At 45.5% G+C, this 18597-nt stretch overlaps 1 protein-coding gene across 4 annotated transcripts in view; it reads right to left on the bottom strand.

Annotated features, from left to right (window-relative positions):
• LOC104147813 (PDZ domain-containing protein 2-like) overlaps positions 1-18597 on the bottom strand; it is a 213005-nt gene that overhangs the window by 36724 nt on the left and 157684 nt on the right. For 3 of the 4 annotated variants that reach the window (XM_068927921.1, XM_068927922.1, XM_068927924.1), the window contains 4 exons: positions 17807-17974; positions 3167-3278; positions 801-949; positions 62-181 (listed from right to left, as the gene is read on the bottom strand). In XM_068927921.1, coding sequence (XP_068784022.1) covers positions 62-181; positions 801-949; positions 3167-3278; positions 17807-17974 — 549 coding nt within the window. The remainder of the gene's footprint in view (positions 1-61; positions 182-800; positions 950-3166; positions 3279-17806; positions 17975-18597) is intronic. The other variant, XM_068927923.1, reaches the window with a different exon arrangement.

Raw genomic sequence — 18597 nt, 5'->3', positions numbered from 1 at the left:
AGGCTCTTAAACGCCAGCTCGGACTACACGCGAGGAACCAGCCACATGCAGAAAAGCTCACCTTGCCTTGCCCTTTCATCAGGACAATGTTAGAAATAATGGACGGCTGGGTCAGTCTCCATGGAGATTCCACCTGGGCAGCACTGAAGGAGCGGGTAGACTTCTTCACAATCTGGTAGTCCTAATAAACAGGAGCAAACATGGGAAGTTACTCTGATTGCCTGGCACAGGCACTGGGACGTCACGCTGGGAAAATTGCATGTATCAGGGAGGGGGGGAGGAATCTTACAGACAAGAGCAAAAAGAAACACATGATAAAGTCAAATAAGCATTGAGGAGACAAAGACCTTGCTCATTACAATCAAAGTGAATTTTGCCATAATTTCCCCATATTTCACACTGTAAGAGCATTTTGTAATGTACCAGTCACAAATTTAGAAGATTCATGATATAGTGAAGTCCTTATCTGCTAAAAAATGCCTACATCATCATGTGATTAAAATAAAGAGAAGCAGGGCTTCTCTGTGCTCACATTTCTACAACTAGATCTCATATCTATCAGCCTGAGTACCCGGCCATAGCAGAAGCACCACCTTTCACCGTCCTCACAGCACAGTAGTTCTCCATCTGCAGCTAGCGTATCCTGCTTTTGGTGTCAAAGTTTGGTTTCAGTCTCCATGATTGACATATGCAGTCACATTTCACTACAGTCTCTTCTCAGAGAGTCATACAGATCCTAAAGGATCAAGTACAAGCTGACAAAGGAAACCAAGCTGCTCAGAGCCGGGCTTTCTACCCACCTGCCTGGCTCCTGCCGCTTCCAGCTGCTGGGGGAGAGAGTGTTTTCTCCCTCCTCGGGAATATTTTACTGCTATTTCGTAGTTCGAGTCACCATTCTCCACTGTCAGCTCGTCATCTTCTCCCACGGATTCTAATCGGGATCCGGCACCTAGGGAAAACCAAAGAAATGCCACATCCAACAAATATCTCCGGACTGGGTTATCCTCGCGCCAGCATGCAATAATCACCTCCTCGCAAATCCTAACTTAAACAATACCTTTCAACAACACTATGCAGCACGCCACCGGGCAGTTACAAGCTAAATTTGATCATCCTCAAATAAAAACTTTTCCTGCTGCCCTAGGCTTTATAAGATCATTCATGATGCTGAAGTCTTCAGAACTGTCGCTTGTGGTGGTAAGTAAAAAGATAATTGAGCCAGTAGCTCTGGGACAGAAAAGAAATTCAGCTGTTCTCACCCAATGGCACTTGCACTGCGCTAAGCGCTCAAACTCCATTTATTTAAAATTAAAAGACATGACACTGTAGCTGTACACGTTTCTGGACGCGTCATGTCACTTTGAGGGAAATTTTTCCGGAACGGAGAAAGGAAAAACGTGCCAAATAAATGTTATTTTCTTCCCTTCTAGCAACAATCCTAGATGTCTTGAAGGGGAGAAGAATGTAGAAACAGAATTCACATTAGAAACAGAATTGTCTGTCTTGAAGGACATCCTGTAATTAGTCAGAGAGTTCCCCATTCCTCACAACGGGGCTCCTCCAATTCTCATTTCTCCGAGGTACCTACATGACCCCCATTCACAGCAGCTCCCGCGCCTTTATCCTTGCAATTTCCCTGTCACACAGGGCAACCTGTGTTTTACAGATGAAAATCTGAGACACAGACAAAATTCAGACAAGTCAGATTTAATGATGTGGCTTCAAAACCACAAGTTAAATTGCAGCTGTCACTGAAGGGGGCAGCTCTGCTTTTCCTTCTCCTTCCGCCACCCTGTCTTTGCACTAGACAGGGCTCATGGGCCATGCATAGGAGGCACATCCACTGCAAATTTACCCAGCAGAGCCCCAAACCCATTTTGGGCCACCTCCTCCTCAGCAGGAGGCTGTGTAACCACTGGTGCCAGCACAAGGGAGGCGCAGAGAGAATGCAGAGCTGGGGGCAGTAGCTTGTTTTTACCAAGCTTTAACATGATTTTACAACCACTCCCAGAGGTGGAATTTGTGCCCATCTCCAAGAGTGCAATTCCCAACCCGCACCCTGCTTCGGAGTCCAAAGTAACCTCTGGTTTTAAAACTCCCAGTCCCTAGGCATGCAGGGTGCTGCTGCCAAACACACCCAGGCTGGCTATTTTGGCAAGACCCAGCCTCCTGGCATATCCTTCACTCCCAAACCCGCGAGGGACCCACAACTAAGCCTTCCCCACTCATCTACCTCCCCTCCTCTGCCTCAGGAACTGGAGCCGGCTGCTTTGGACGAGCACAAGGCACAACGGGGTTCAGCCCAGAACCCAGCAGCCTCCGCTATCCCTGTCCAAAAACACGGCAAGGCAAGGCAAGGCGGGTTGAACTGCCAGCAGAGCACGGCTGCAGCCCAGGGACCACAGACTCCAGACCAGATCCGCGGTGGGAAACTCTCTTCTAGGAGAAGAGCCACCCTCCCTGGTCTTTTCTCTCTGCCTCTGAATGCCATCCCCTTCCCGTGTGGCAGACCCGGCTGGAGGGGGCTACCCTTGCCCCAGGCTCACCCGCAGCCCGGGGCATCAGCACCCACCAGAAACGAGGGCTAGACCCCAGTATGCCCCGCACTGACGGCCCGTCCATTGGGGTCAGCGGCTCTGCCCCCACAGTAAACTCTGAGCGGTTGCCGCAGGCCAGGATTTTAAATACGTATTGCTTTCAGAGGATCTGCCTGCAGGATACTAAAAATATCTGAGTAAATGGAAATTAAGGTGAACACAGGAGGGAGGGAGTCTCTAAGAGCCTTAGGGATGAGAAAGGGATTGAGCTCTGCACACGGCTTACCGTTAAGACTTGGGCACCAGGCGATAGAAAGTGTGTGGCGTATTTGCCCTAATGGGTATTTTGGTGATAAGTGTTTCAAAAGACTCCTCCCCACTTAAAAAAAGAAAAAAAAGAAAAAGAAAAGAAAGAAAAAGAAGCTTCCAAAAACTTTGCTTCATCTTTCTGTCAATATAATAGTTTAACTCAGGAAGCTGAATGTAAACATTTTACAGCTGGAATTCTCATTCCAAATTAAACTAATATGATTTCCAAAGGAAAGAAAACTATCTCACTTTTAGAGAGCTAAAAGAAATACACAATGTAAAAATTCTACAACTGCTATCTTTTATCCACCTTGCTTTACCTTGGGATCGACTTCTGTATTTCAATATGCCACTTCCTGGAGTTGGACTCTGGTTGTTTCCTTTGGACACTTCTGCACAAGCTGGATCTTGAAACTTCTCTGTTTCCATGACCTTAAAAACAACAAAAAACAGAAAACCCAATTTACCTGCAAATCAGAGAAGATGATGGAGTTGTTCTCATTTTTATCGGTATAAGAGAGAGAAAATTCCACTGCACATCACCATTTTCCAAAGCATGTCATTGTATTAAGCCAGCACACGTTTCAGTCAGTAATTTTCAGGAGTACCTGTGGATATTATTAAATATTTTTACCTCTGGGCATGTTGAGACAGCAATCCTCTGCAGGGTACCGTGCCTCCAGTACCCAAACCAGCTCATTCAGGAGCTTCTCCACGCACTGTCACAAAATTTTTAGTGTAGCCTTCACTGCTGTTCGTTCAGCTCAACAAACTTCCAGAGGCACCACAACAGCATCTTTACAGACACGACCACTTAGAGTGCTATTTTATTGCTAGCGTCCACAACACGTACCAACGCATATTCTGGATAAAAAGCTAATTCAACAGAAGGTTATGAGGGTTACACAGCTAAACACTCCAAAGTTTAGAAATGTTCAACTTAAATTTACATGCTGAATCACATCCCTGCAACCCTGAGTAAATGCGCAGAGACACGAGGAACCTGCTCATCCACTGTCCGCTGCCTTGCGCTGACAAGTGCAAGGTGAGCGTCAAAGGCTACTGGCATTTGCCCAGGTGCAGGTGACAATATAAAGTGACAATCTACAGACCTGCCACCTTCAGCAGCAAGGTCACACACGTCCTTTCTGAGTAGGTCTCTCTGAAGAGGTGCCAAGCTGCTCAAGTACATGCTTTACAAAACATGCAAAGACTCTCCTCAACCTATGCATCACGGAAGACCCGGGCGATTTTTTTCCCCTCTCCCATACTTCCTTTACCGAACTACGTTGAGTGAGAGTTTCCAGGATGTGCCACTAGCCAGTGATCCTCAAAGTGCTCCTTACTCATACCCTAACACCATGCTTTCACATCTGCCACGCGTTCCCTGTACAATTTTAGAAACACTGTGACAAGGAGAGCAAATTTCCAATACAAGCTACTTACTGTTCACACGATACTTTTAGTCTGCCATATAAACTGGCTATAAGAGTCAGTTAAAAAAAAAAATCCCCCCAAACCACCAAATACATCTTTTATTGTTAAAAAATAAATTCTATTCTCAATTTGCAAGATTAAAAATGGCAGAATTGTTTCTGCAAAGAATCTGCCTCCTATCTCACAAACCCTCTTCTCCCAAAAACAAGAAAACCAGAACGAATCTGCACAGGGTCTAGACCTTATGATTTCAATTCAAAGAATAAAAACGTCAGGAAAAGAAAAAGATAGCCAATAACAGGGAACTAGAATGGAAACTGCTATTCAATTTTGGCTTTTTTTCATCTCAGAATCACAGAATCGTTGAGGTTGGAAGGGACCTCTGGAGATCATCTAGTCCAACCTCCCTGCTCAAGCAGGGTCACCTAGAGAATATTGCCCAGGATCACATCCAGACGGCTTTTGAATATCTCCAGCGAAGGAGACTCCACTACCTCTCTGGGCAACCTGTTCCAGTGCTCTGTCACCCTCACAGGGAAGAAGTTTTTCCTCAGGTTCAGATGGAACTTCCTGTGGTTCAGTTTCTGCCCGTTGCCTCTTGTCCTGTCGCTGGGCACCACGGAGAAGAGGCTGGCCTCATCCTCTTGACACTCCCCCTTCAGATACTTGTACACGTTGATCAGATCGCCTCTCAGTCTTCTCTTCTCCAGGCTGAACAGGAGCCTTCAACATTAACAGCTACACACAGTTTTACAACTCGCACGCTCTAGCCACTATTTGTTGATTTTTCAATGCGTTGCAGCAACGACCCCAGAGTCCACACCTAGTACCACATGCTCTGCAACTTAGTTCCACGTAACGTGATTCATCCGAAGAACAAAATAACTTATTAGTCTAATAAAATCACTGCTTGCAATTTGGCTGTCCTTGTGAGGGATTCTTTCCAGAAAAGATGCAAGAATTCAGACCAAAAAGTCCCCCCCCACCCCAAATACCCGAACCATCACGGACTAGGTCACAGCCAAAGAATCACCAACCCTCTCTACAATCTCCTTGAGAGCGTGCCTAAAATATGGCTGTTTAAACAAAGTTGTGCTGAAATTGATCATGTAAGTGAGAATATCCATTACAAGGGAGAACACCTCCCTTGCAGAGGGCAGAAATCACTTGTACCAACACACAAAAATCACATATCTGGTGGTTTCAGGGCAGTGAGAAACAATCCGGTGCCCAGGAGCAGCACTAATTCTGTGGATGAGGAATGTTTGAAACATAGGGATAGAGAAAAACACGACAGGATGCCTAACTGAAGCAGCCAGTTTTGTCTCCACGCCGCAGAGAGGGTGCCGCCTTCCACTCACAGCAGCGCGAGGTGGTACCAGGCTGTACAGCTGCGTTAATTTAGCAAGTCAACTAAAGGAGCTGGAGGGCATATACACAGGTAAGACCAATCTGCATATTTAATGAAAAAGTGCACTTCATTTTACATAAGTAATCCCCCCACTTAATCTTTGCCCATCCTTACAAACTAAGCCTCTTCCCAGCTGCTCTCTTTACCCCTACTGGATTCCCTGCTGCCTCTCCCAGTGCCTCACGTCTCTCCCATCTTCCACCCATCTCAGCTTCTTGCTGCTTCCTCCTTCCTGACCTTCTCCCAGTGCCCAAAAGCTGCAGCTAGGAAGTGCCAAGCACGCTGCCTGCTTGCTCTTGCCAAGCCTCCTTCTTCAAACCTCTCCGTCGCCACGAGCGTTTCCATGGGGGACTGAGCAGGGACCCTTTCCTCAGACCCCTCCTGAGCAGGAACCAGAGTCCTCCCAGCCCCGGAGCAAACCCCGGCGCAGAGACACAGAAGACGTCTGTCCTGACAGACAGGGATGGACCCAACCTCGCGTTCCTAGGACCTGGGCATGGTCCAGCGCTGCAGAGCCGTTTCATTTCTGCACTGCAAACGGCCACAGGCCGTTGCACCTGACATGACCACACAGCTTCCTGCCCAAAGCTGCTTGCTTCCTGCAGCTCAGAGCGCAGGAGAAGAAACTCGGGTCAGTCGGCAGCAGCCTACACACACATACTCTAAAACGTGCGCTGTTATATCGTATGCCCACACTGAGCCAGGGCTCAAGAGCCAACCATTTGGTACATCCCAAGTTTCTACTACACAGGGCTTTCTTTCAGTCTGGAGACTTCCCACTTTTATTTATTTATTTTAACTACGCAACAGAAGCAAATACAGACGCATTTTACAGTTACACGGATTTCAACCTGGAGGCATAGGAGGAAGAACAGAAGAGAATCACCACCTCCATTAATAAAATACAACCCGTCCCTTCACGTCATTACTGTGCAATCCTAGAGGCTGTCAGCCTACAGACAGGAAACACCCAACTGCACGTATGATCTGGCGAAGGGCATGTGCGTGCAAACACCAAGTACAGCCTCAAGACATTCTTAGTGGCTTCCTGAAATTACATTTTATCCAACTTTGCTTCAGACTCCAGTAAGAAGTAAAAACATCTAAATTACCTATGGCTCTGTTTATTTCTTATTTTAGCAAAAATGCTTTTCTGACATGGGTTATAAACATTTTGGGGAAGACATTCTAGCACTCACGATATATGCTGTGAAGTAGATCTTATTTAAGTTGTTGAGCTTGTCTAATAAACCACCAAGGGTTTTATCCTACTCTGAAAACACTCAGAAATCCAATCCACAAAGCTTTCAAGAACTCCCAATAGCCGCGTGTCTGTAATCTTTGGCTCCGATGTTGGCTGCACTGTCGTAACTTAGACAAGAAAAAAATGCAGCTCCACCTTATCCTTCTGGCCACACGTGAAAGTATCGCTTTACTGTCTCAAGCCGGCTGCCAGGACCGTAACCATGCCATTTTAATTTTCCTTGCTTTCAAGGAAACGGAGCTTATTATTTCAGTGTTGTATGCCTCTCATTAAACTAAGCTAATAAATCCCGTTCAATGCTGTTTCATCGTTAAGGACAAGGGGAATTTTAATATACACAGTAGTTTGAACAATTTCGAGGGAGATCTAAAAATAGAGACCCTTCTGCCAGTTCATTAAGTAACTCCAGGATCAAGCGATGGTGACATCTCAGTTGATTTCAAAGGAAACAGTGCTATCTCGAACACACAGTCCTGGCACTAAACCAGGATGAACAACTGCCCCCAGAGTCCTTACTCGGGCAGAACTCCAGCATGCCCTGGCCCTTAATTAGGCAAGATGAGGAGCAGGATTATAAAGAGTCTGCATTGTTTAACCACAAACAGCTTGGCAATCATCACCGATTTACAAAAACAAGGCAGCACACATGGGATCATACAATTTAATAAGCAAACTGCTTTACTGCTGCTGTTACCGAGCTCCTAAGCCTCTGTCTTTCCCAGCAGTGAGCCCATCTAGCTCCCCAAGGTAGAGCCTGCTGGATTTCTTCGCTGAAGAGCATCAGCAGGAGATAGACAAGTTTAACTTGATGTTTAGGAAGTGAAACTCGTAGGCAGTGAGCATCGAGAATTAGATTAGAATCAGCCCGAGCCATCAGCGGCTTGCCAAGTTCACTCATCCCTTCACCAGCAAAGGGTCAAACCAGCTGCAGCAAGTCCACTGCCCTCCTCTAAAACAGCATGCTCAGAGAGGAACGGCCGTTCCCCTGCACACAGCAACGGTGTATGAACTCCACGGGACAGCTCTTGACTTCCTCGGTCCTGCCAAAGCCAGGACAGCTTCTTAAGCAGCGTTCATATTCGATCACGAAAGCAGCATCGTTGCTACATATGCAGGGCAGCCGGCAGAACAAACCCAACGAGTCCCGTGCTCTGTCTCCAAGAGCAGCTAGCATCGGCCCCTTCAGAGAAAGGTACAAAACGCCCCTACCTCGATTAACTTGGTCCCTACAGAAAGACCTTCTAGTCCCTCGAGACTAGCTGATGCCTTAAAGGCTTCAAACTCTCCCAACATTTGGGGGATTTTCTTTGAAGATTTGTTATAATTCCAGTTGTTCCAGTGGTTCATGCAATTATTTATTGGTTTCAGGGACACAGCATGCTTTAAGCCTTAAATGTGTCTTGTAGACAGGGAGCTCCACAGGCCCTCTTACCTTGCATGGAAAGTAAAACACCTCCACTTTTAAATTAGTTCTTTTTCTATTTAATTGAATCCACTCCCATCCCCCCAGATACACTACAAAGCGCAGCACCGTAATTTAGCAGCGTTAACACTGCAAACAAAGAAGATTTTTTAACCAAGGAAGGCACTGAGCTTTCCACTGCTTACTGCTCCGGTTTTACTGCACGTGCAAAGCTTCAGGGACAGCTGGAGAGACCGGGACGAGCCAGAACGGACCTACGTTAGAGACTACGGGGGCCAGCCGCACCCTGCCGAAAAACAGCACCTCCCAACGGCCCGGATCGCAGCCGGAGCAGAGCGCACCCTCAGCCAAAGGCACGGGGCTGGCGACAAGGCCAAACGCAGCCCAGAGTCCAACATTCCCAGAGCAAACTCCGGGACTCCCTTCTCCGCAGGGCATCACTGCTGCCCGCGGTCACGACACACGTGCCGAGACCCAAAGGGGTCGGAGACAGAGAAGAGGAGGAACGCCAGCCTACGTGTCAGTGCTTATTTAGTGCCTTAGTTGGCATCCTCGAAAAACCCCCAGCACGGGACTCCAGGAGGGCTCGGGTCTGGGCTGGACTTCACACCGGCGGTGCAGCACAGCGCCGGCAACCTCCCCCCGCAGCAGCCCCGGGAACTCCCACGCTGCCGGTACCGCCGGGAGCAGCCTGCGCTTCCTCCTGCCTGGGGAAAGGGGATGTGAACCCAGGCCTCCATTCACTAGCTGTAAAGAAAGTGTTGGAAACCTCTCTGTTCATGTGCAAGCAAGGAGATCAGGAAGTCAGATAAAGGTTTCAGGAGGGGAGCTGCCCTGTTTTCTGAATAAGTGGAAACGCTAAATAAACAAAACAAAAGCCTTTAAAGTGGTCTCCTGAAGAATGCCGGGTCTATCACCCTACCAAATGTCTGTATTCAAAAGCAGGCTTAAGTTTTCAATGCAATAGTTGCTAGTATGAGCGTTACTGTCAGCTTCAAGAGGTGCAGAACTCCACGGTCTTTTAATTGCTCTTTACCACGTCCATAAACTAGTCACACACAAACCTCCAGGTGAAACGTAACCTGGCACTTATCAACACCAAGGCAGCAGCATCTACCACTTGCACACGCTCGGCAAACAGAACGCAAACGCACTGCAGCGCTAATCAGTTGCTCTCCTCTTACGTAGTGCTCAATCGATTTTGCGTGAGAGCTTCCTGTGCCCCAAAACACACTTCGATGAGTTTGGGATCAGGAACGCAGCACGCTGACCTTGGCCCAGAGGATCCTGGCAGCCTACAAGTTCTCAGTGTAGACGGACTTCAGCTGAGCTGGTTTCAAAGACTCACTGGTGCAACGTCATTTTTATAGTCAGGGCCATAGTTAAGTAAAGCAGATTTAAGTTTCAAATTTCCAAACGGTTGCTAAAATTAATAAAAAAAAGTTTTGAAGGCCCAAACGTTGCAAATATCCTTTTTAAATAGAAAGGAACACAGGAAATGGCTAATGCAACTAAGTTCTCTCCAAGAGGAGGATATCACAGACAGCCATGAGCCCTTGGAAACAGTAAGATTGTCCCAGCTGATCAGTTCCCAGTCCCTTTTGGGCCAGAATACTCTTCTTCTGCAATATATCATGATTTTCACTACAAACATCTTCTGAGCCGAAGGAAATCAAATTCAGACATTTCTGAAATGGTTCACAAACAGATCGCTGCAGTTTTATTTCTTACGACCCCCCCCCCCCTTTCAAAATATGGTTGCATGCAGTATATTCATAGGCCACAAGATGTCTCCATGTGCTGCAGAGAGCTGCCAGAAGACTGGCCCTGGTAAACAGAGGACACAAACATGGAGCTCAAGTTGTGTGAAAGCTGGTCTGACTCCTCAGCTGTTTCCTTTAATAAATGCTCATGGTTTAGCACAAATCCAGAACCCATACATTATGACAAACCATAAGCTGCTTCTGATCTTTTCTAATTACAACTTTTTTACCCAGGGTGAGGGACAAAGGAGGCAATTGCCAATCCTCAAAATAAACAACTCTCCTGAGAAAATGGAGCAAGACCTCCCTAATACTGAAGTCAGCCCACAGCTGCAGAGAACATTCCCACGATACAGCTGGTGGAAAGCTTTGGATTTCGGTTCTAAAACCAGTTTATATCATCTTAAGTACATGAGAGGATATGCAATCCATAAGCATTAAGTGCCTTTCATACCTGAAGCCTATGTATTTATATAGGCTGTATTTATTCAAGCACAGTAAATCTAGAATACATGGGAGCTGAACCCAACCAAGACTGGATTGTGTACGTGTTCAAGAATTTGCAGATAAACAAGCTGCAGATGTGATGATACAAGATTCACGCTCACTCTCAAATCCTAGGGCCTTTATCATCTTTCTGCTAACGTACGTGAACTGGATGGCTGTGACAGACTCCTCCTTGTTCCTATGCCACGAGGGGGTTATTTTTAGTTTTTTAAAGGCAGTTCATCTCCTTCAAAACTGGGCAGCTATCCAAACAGCCAAAGGAGAGACGGGCTGTACTGTTTATCTGTTGCTTTATGGGAAAAACCCTCATTCAGAAAAAAAAAGGACATACAAAACCTGTACCGTAGATAAACTATGTTTCTATTACTCAGCTGACTTGGCTTTCAAACACATTACATGGAAGAGCAAGAATTACAACTCTAGGCATTGTCTATGCTGATATTTATGGTCAAGTCAAAAAGGTTATCTTCCACTAGCCCAGGCAACAGGAGATATTTCATAGCTTGAAGCCTGCATCATATCTGCAGAGAACCCTGTTGATAATTGGTCTCTGGATGAAACAATTTCCCCTGGGCTTGTCCTTAACACAGAGGAAGCAGAAAGCGGTCCAGAATGGCTGGAAGCAAGGAACTGGTAAACGTGCCACCTTTGGTAAACCAGAAAGCGGTCCAGAATGGCTGGAAGCAAGGAACTGGTAAACGTGCCACCTTTGGTAAACGTCACCTGTGAGGGTGACAGAGCATTGGAACAGGTTGCCCAGAGAGGTAGTGGAGTCTCCTTCGCCGGAGATATTCAAAACCCGCCTGGACGTGATCCTGGGCAACATGCTCTAGGTGACCCTGCTTGAGCAGGGAGGTTGGACTAGATGATCTCCAGAGGTCCCTTCCAACCTAAACGATTCTGTGCGACTGCTGCTAGGAAACTCTCTCCTGACCTCAAGAACATATCTCCATTAAAGTCTCCATGACAGATAAATTTTAGAACCTGTAGAAAACAGTAATCTAATGACATCGTCCCCCAGTTGCCTTCTAACGCTCTTCCCCCTCCCCAAACTCATATGATCCACAAAAATTCCTATACTGTTCCCAATCCCTTGTCTGCAAGCCCAACACCACCATGTGCCCTTTGCAATTACAGAGCAACTCCGTAGCAATACAGAAGAATTGCAATCATTTCTTCTCACGTGACATGGCTTCTGGAAACAAGAGGGCTACTCGCACACAAGAGGAGCGGTCACATTAGGCAAGTAAGATTTGGTCCCTAAACATTTTGTCATTTTCTCTTGCCAAAATTCCTCACTGTATTTACTCTAAAACCTTGCACTTCACCAGTCTTCTGGATTCACTGAAGGACCTAGCGCATCTGTTTAGCCAAAGCATGAGTGAAGGGCACTGCACAGGCCCACAGATACGCTGGACAAGACTGTATCTCAGAAAGGTAGAGTACTGTCAGACTTCCAACAAATGCAGCATTTATAGTTGACCAGCAACTCCAAGACATGCTAAGCTGAGGCTGGACCCTGTTCTCGCCTGACTCTTCAAAGGGATCAGTGCCAAAGGACACAATCAGTAAGAACAAGGCAAGAATCACAAATGCTTCCAGCCCTCGCCGTGAAGAGGAAAGGAGCCGCTCAGCCCTTCTCCAAGACCAGGGCCAGCCCCATCCTAGCCTCACACCACCTCTTCATCTTCCAAGTGAAACATTTCAGTGCAAAGCAGATTATTGACAGCCAAAGGTCCTTCTTGTTTTTCCAGACAGGCAATTCTATTTGAAAAGAGATCCATGTTTCAACAACCTCTTCTGAGGCTGCAGTGCCCTAACGGGAAGGAACGCTCAAGTCCTCTAAGTAATGAGGGTCCCTCCCCGCGCTCTGCACACATTTAATTGTTGAGTAATGCTTCCTGCTCCTTTTCAACACTAATGCTTTCTCTGAAATGCTCTTCCAGTGTTTCCAGAAGAACTTTTGACCCCAGGAGTGTTTTTAAACTTATGGCATTGTTATCCTCTTCCTTATTATGCTTGCATGGCTAGAGGTAATTACATATGGATTCTCCAATAAGACAGAAAGGCTCGCAATGGGAAATAACTAAACATTCCTAAGGCTCAGATTAAAAAAAAAAAGGAGGTGGGGGGGACGACAAACGCGTTTCTGCATATTCACAAAACAGGTTTATTTATCCAATTTCAGCGGCAAGCCTTGCCAAAAACATAAGTGGGTCTTGGCACAGATAAAGAAACCCAGCTCATGCAAAAAAAAAAAAACCCTGGTATTTAAACTCTAACTGGCGACATCCTGTTTCTGTTACAGTAGGAGTATCAGACCTTGGTGGGTCACAGCAGTCTCCGCATGCAACGCGCCCACAACTTGGATTAACGGACGCTTCAAGCACTTAAGGTCAACACAAAATGATTCAATACTAGCAAAAGAGTTTTATAGCCCTGGAGCAGAGGCGGGTGGGAAAGAGAGAGGGGGACTGTCAGAAGGACAGAGCTCCCTTCCTCCCCCCAAACACCGGCAACAAGCATCTCCAGCGCTCTCTCCCTGCTTCCAGGAGCTGCAGACTCAAGCCTCCCCAGGCAGACACTATCCTCTTATACAAACTTTTTCAAATTTCTCATCTATCCATTCATATGAACCTGTTCATTACAGCTGAATACTTAATAAAGAAAATACTTGATCATCAGACATTGAACAACATAATAGCTCCAGAAACAAGGGCGAACAACTTTTAAAAGCAACTAGGAATTGTGCACGCCTCCACGTGGGCATCCAAAATGCTCCAAAGTCATCAGACACTTTGCAAATTCTTGGTAGATCCGTTTTCTGTCTAGAGTTCGTTTCCCAGGTTGCTCTGCCATCCAGCAATACAGTGACAAATAGGTTCAATTTCAAGCAACAGAAATGCTAGTAAAAATGAAATAGAATTAAAAATAGATAGTCCAAAGCAAATAATATCATGTTCTCCTATTTCACTTGGACGCATATAATGACATTTTAAAATATCAGTGACAATTGCACAAGGCAAAATATGGATTTGGGGGGGGGGGGGGGAGGAGAGGGTTAAAAGCCCCAAAGTAATTGAGGACAATTTAACACAGACTCTGTAGCCCAGTATTTCATATCTGAAGTTAAGGGACATTCTGGCCAAACTAGCTCTGAAAGAAATGTGCTTTAAGGATATTAATGTAATCCTTTTTCTGCCTGGCAGCACAAGTTTTTATTAAAGTTAGAACTTGAAGGAATGTTTCATGTTAAACAGGGTTTTACATAACCAGACTCTCTGTAGAAACAGAGCTCCAATTAAATTGTATTTATGAAACTTTTATTAATGTAACACAACAAATCGACTTTTAAGTAAGCTTTACAAAGTGATCTCTCTCTTAAATTACAGTTTTCAAGCGTCACTAAAAAATTCTTTCACTGTGTCCTGAGGAAGCTGAAGAGCTGAGAACGTTGCCAAGCTGGAAATACTGGAGCAAAACTTACGGTTTTAAAGCACTTGCTCACAGGGAAAGCTCTGAACAGCCAGCACCTAAAGAAGAGATGTATTTCTTTTTTTTTGGAAGTGATGCAAAATCACAGAACTATGTGGCTTGGAAGGGACTTACAGGGGTCCCTGGTCCCACCCCCCCCCGCCCCTCAAAGTAGACACAACTTATATCAGGTTGCTCAGGGCCTGCTCCAGTTCAGTTCCAAATATCAACGAGGAAGTCAATTCCAGTGTATGCCTTAGTTGTAAATGATTATTTCTGATGCCGTGTCCCTTTGACTCCAAGCCTGACCTCATGAGCCCTCCCTGCTCACCTGCAAGCTGCAGGGGGGTTCCCTCCCCCAGGGGCGCTCTGCAGAGTTCAGGAAGGGATATCGATCCCTCTGCGCCTAAGCACCGAGTCTGCTTCAGCCTATAAAAAAGATCAGGTGCTAACCCACTAACAGCAAGTGCATCGGGACAATAATTTCTGGTTCTGCTCAGCACTGCACTTATACTCACAGCAAAGTTAATGAAAGAAGACCTTAGACAATGCTAAGAGTTTCCAAAACCCTTCATCCTGTAATTCTGGTAGTATCTTCTATGTTCAGACTCTAGAATTAGATTTATGTTAACACTGGTCAGAAAACACCTGCCTGTTATTGCCTCAAGCCTCCCATAGTAACTATAGCCGACAGAAGTGAGGCACAACTGCTCCTGAGCCCTGCAAGTTGCAAGTGTGCAACAGTTGGTTGCACATGGCTAGTTTTAAAGTCTTCCTTGTTCACTTGGCCTTTCGCACAGCAGCAGCAAGCGGCAGGGGGGAAGCAGCAGAAGCGGAGGCAGGCTCTAGGACTACAAAAAGGGGCAGCAGACCCCTAGTTGACGATAAATCATTTTGAATTACTTTTTGTTACCTAACCACCCAGGACGTGACACCACTGACACCATCCCTTTCAGGCTCTAGAAGTACTGCAAAATAAGAATGAAAATTCATTACCCTCTTGTCAGAGGGGAGAAACCATGGGTGACAAAGCTAACTCCAGACCAGAGTCGGCTGGGAATCACTTGGAAAGTGAAGGCTTCTGATGCTGAAACCGAGTTCACGATCTCAGTTACACCGGTCCAGACCTTGAGTGCCTACCCCACTGGAAGTCTAAACACAATTATATTTGCACGGGTAAAAAATAACCAAGCTTAGCTTCTGCTTTAATCATCAGTCACACTGTCACCTCTTATCTACAGTATATATATGGAGTATATATGAGAGAAAGAAAACTTGCAATCATCAAGGGAGTCGGAGGAGCAGAGAACAGTAATTGCCAAAGTAATTTTGCAGGAACATATATGATTATATATATATTTATATATATATATATATATAAAAATATGCATATATATTTATATATATAAATAAATAAAAGTGATGCTTCATGTTCATGCTGACCTTCAAATCAGCTTCAAAAGCCTTACTATGAAAAATCCTTCTCCTCATCTCAGCACACCAAGTAAAGCCGTGCGTGAAGTTTCTCTCTTCAATAAATTTACCTTCCTATGTGCGTGCCCGGCTCACCTCTCCCCAGCAGGCTGCACTAGCCCTGCCGAGGCTGGGGCAGGTGACGGGCCCATGGTGGGACTCCCGCTGTACCAAGCACCCACCCCATGCTGCAGAGCGCTCCTGACGGCAGCCACGTAAGGGGAATACAGAGGCGTCCCGCACCTTGGATTAGAAGGGGAAGGACTTCATTTGCAGCTCAAGTAAAAAAGGAAAAGGATTTAGCCCCAAAAGACACAAATAACAAATAATAATAAGCACAGGAGAGAGAATATGCAGGTACAAAGTGAATACCAGCATCGGCTAAGGTAGCATGGCTACATCCCTCTGAATTCCACCACCGCCCCCAAATAAATAAAAAAAGCAATTAAATTGAATAGAAATAGAGAGGAGAAAAAAAAAATCCTCCTGCCATTCTTCTAATGCGTTTGTTGTACTCAAATTTCTATGATTTCCCTCCTCCCTCCCCCACCCCTCAGTAGTGCATTATATAAGCACAGAGATACTCCCAGAGACGAGACCACCACACAGGTAGGTATGATCAAATTAGCTTTAAAATCATGACAGCACCACTAACAGCAGCAGCGGCACTGGTACAGACTCCAGGGCAGGCTATAAACTCTGCTGCAGGGCCCTGGGCGGGCTTGCTTGGTGGGGTCTTCACTGATGTGCATGCTACCTAGTGTTATTAATCTAGAAAGGAAATATCTGATAACATCAAAAAAAACATCACTGAAAACCACAGATACCCCTGCTGGAAGCTCAGGGGCATATGAAGTGACAAATAATTGTTAACGTATGCTGAAATTTTCACTAGAGCGCTAGGTAGCTGCATGCTGAAGCCCTATGTAAGTAAGTTTTGCGAAATTTGATTTTAACGTTCAAGCTTTGCTGAGCCACAGCCTTGCAAATAATTACCAGAATTTGAAGTATAACAGCAAGAAGAATTGCAAAACACTTTTTAAGCCAAAAGAATGCTTAGATGTCCGCTCAAGTTAGCCCAAAAATACTAGAATTATCATCAACACTAAGCACCCCCTATTTATTTGTTTTTCCCTCCCTCCCACAAAGAGTCAGCCTGGCATATAGAAGGAAAGACTGCGCAGAAATAAAGCAATAAGAAAATAAAACTTGTCACACAAAAGAGTTGTTTGAGAGCCGGGACTATTATAAGCATAGACTCGAAGCACATGAGAGAGAATATGCAGGTACAAAGTGAATACCAGCATCAGCTAAGGTAGCACAAGACGGGAAGCATAGGAACACAGAATAGAAACAAATCACTAAATGAGACATCACTTGTATGAGTCCTTCCAAGGATGTAAGAGATTTATTACAATTGCCACAGAAAAGAGGGAGAAAAAGACGAGAAAAGAAAAAGATGAAGCCTTCAGTTGAATCCACCTACTTTCTCTTGCCTATAATCTAGCCTGTAAACTCTTCAGGGCAGAGATCATCATTTTATTCTGGGTCTGCACAATACAACAGGGGCCCAGGACACAAATGAAGCTTCCGAGAACTGCTACATTAGAAATAAATAACAATAATCCACTTAATCTCTGCTGAGCGTAGCCCCGAAGGGAATGCAAGTGAGATTATCAATTGGCAGCATTTACTCAGTAGAGCTTCAGTTCCAGTTCACGGCCAGAAACTCTTGCTCTTCCCCCAAAGTCTCTTGGCTTCAGCAGAGCAAATAACAACTTGAAGAATCGGATCATAAACTGTTAAAGAAGTTTAGTCACAAAAGGAGGGGAAAGAAGAGAGTATTACTACGCAAGCACTGCAAGAGACTTCTCATCAGTTCCAACAAAAGCATTTGGAAGTGGGTGGAAAACAATCCAGCAACAGAGAGAAAAACAAAACAAAACAAAAAAAACATTGCCATTGCCACATAACTTGGAGGACAAGGGAGCTCTTAGTCCCCGTAATGCTTTGCTATACTGCAGTAACACAGAGACGGCAGAAGCTGCAGTTGATCACATCACTGGCTAAGCTTGTCAACCACTTTTAAGGCAAAGAAGGGCTGGGCCGGATCGCCCCGTCCTGAAGATCCGTTCTGTGTCTGGCTGTAGGACAGATACAAACCGACCTCAAGGGACAGAGTAAAAACATCACCAAAGCCACACTTACAGCAACCAAGGTTTCAGGAGACACATTCACTCCCTTCACATCTTCTTCTTCTGGCTCTTCGTTTTCTTTATTATCAGTGCAAGAGACAGTGTCTTGGACTGAGCAAGTGCTAAGCAAGTCTGGCAAACTGGTAGATGGGTACTTCAGAAAATCCCCTTCAGCAGATTCCTACCAGAGACACAACAAAATAGATTATACGGCATGTAGAGAACCACCAAAGTGAAGGTGAAAGTGCTCCGTTTCACTTGCCCAGTGAGAGCTCCCTGATAATCCTTCCCCAGTTACATATTTCCACGTGCTGGTAACGTTTCAGTTATAAAAAGCAGCACTGATTTTAAAGTATATACATATAGTAAGCATAGGCCAATACATCTCTAAAACATTTAGATTTTATAAGAGAGAAGTTAAAATAAATGCTTCTCCAACAGCCTGCTCCTCCACAGCCTGAGTTTATTAGATGTCATTGCAACAAGATTCAGAGCTTAGAGAACTCATTACTCACTTCATCGTGTCCCCAAATCACACTCTGCATTCCTGCACTCTCCCTGTGGATGCTCTCCCTCACACATAATGCTATCTATGTGCATAAGAAGAGTAACTACTTAGAAGAACAAAATGAAAACTGACCCACCAACCCTATATTAACTCCATCCTGGATGCTTAAGGATGCGCCCATTCTTTGGCATGTTTTCCGGCAAGTAAACACGTGCATAAACTGAAGGCAGTAGTGAGACAGAGTCTCATTTTACCGCTTTCAGAACAGATCCTGCGTTCAGGGTGGCTCACCAGGC

Source organism: Struthio camelus, chromosome Z (genome assembly GCF_040807025.1).
Source record: "Struthio camelus isolate bStrCam1 chromosome Z, bStrCam1.hap1, whole genome shotgun sequence".
In the NCBI taxonomy this organism is placed as follows: domain Eukaryota; kingdom Metazoa; phylum Chordata; class Aves; order Struthioniformes; family Struthionidae; genus Struthio; species Struthio camelus.
The sequence above is the reverse complement of the archived record's forward strand: the minus strand, read 5'-3'. Positions and strand labels throughout refer to the sequence as shown.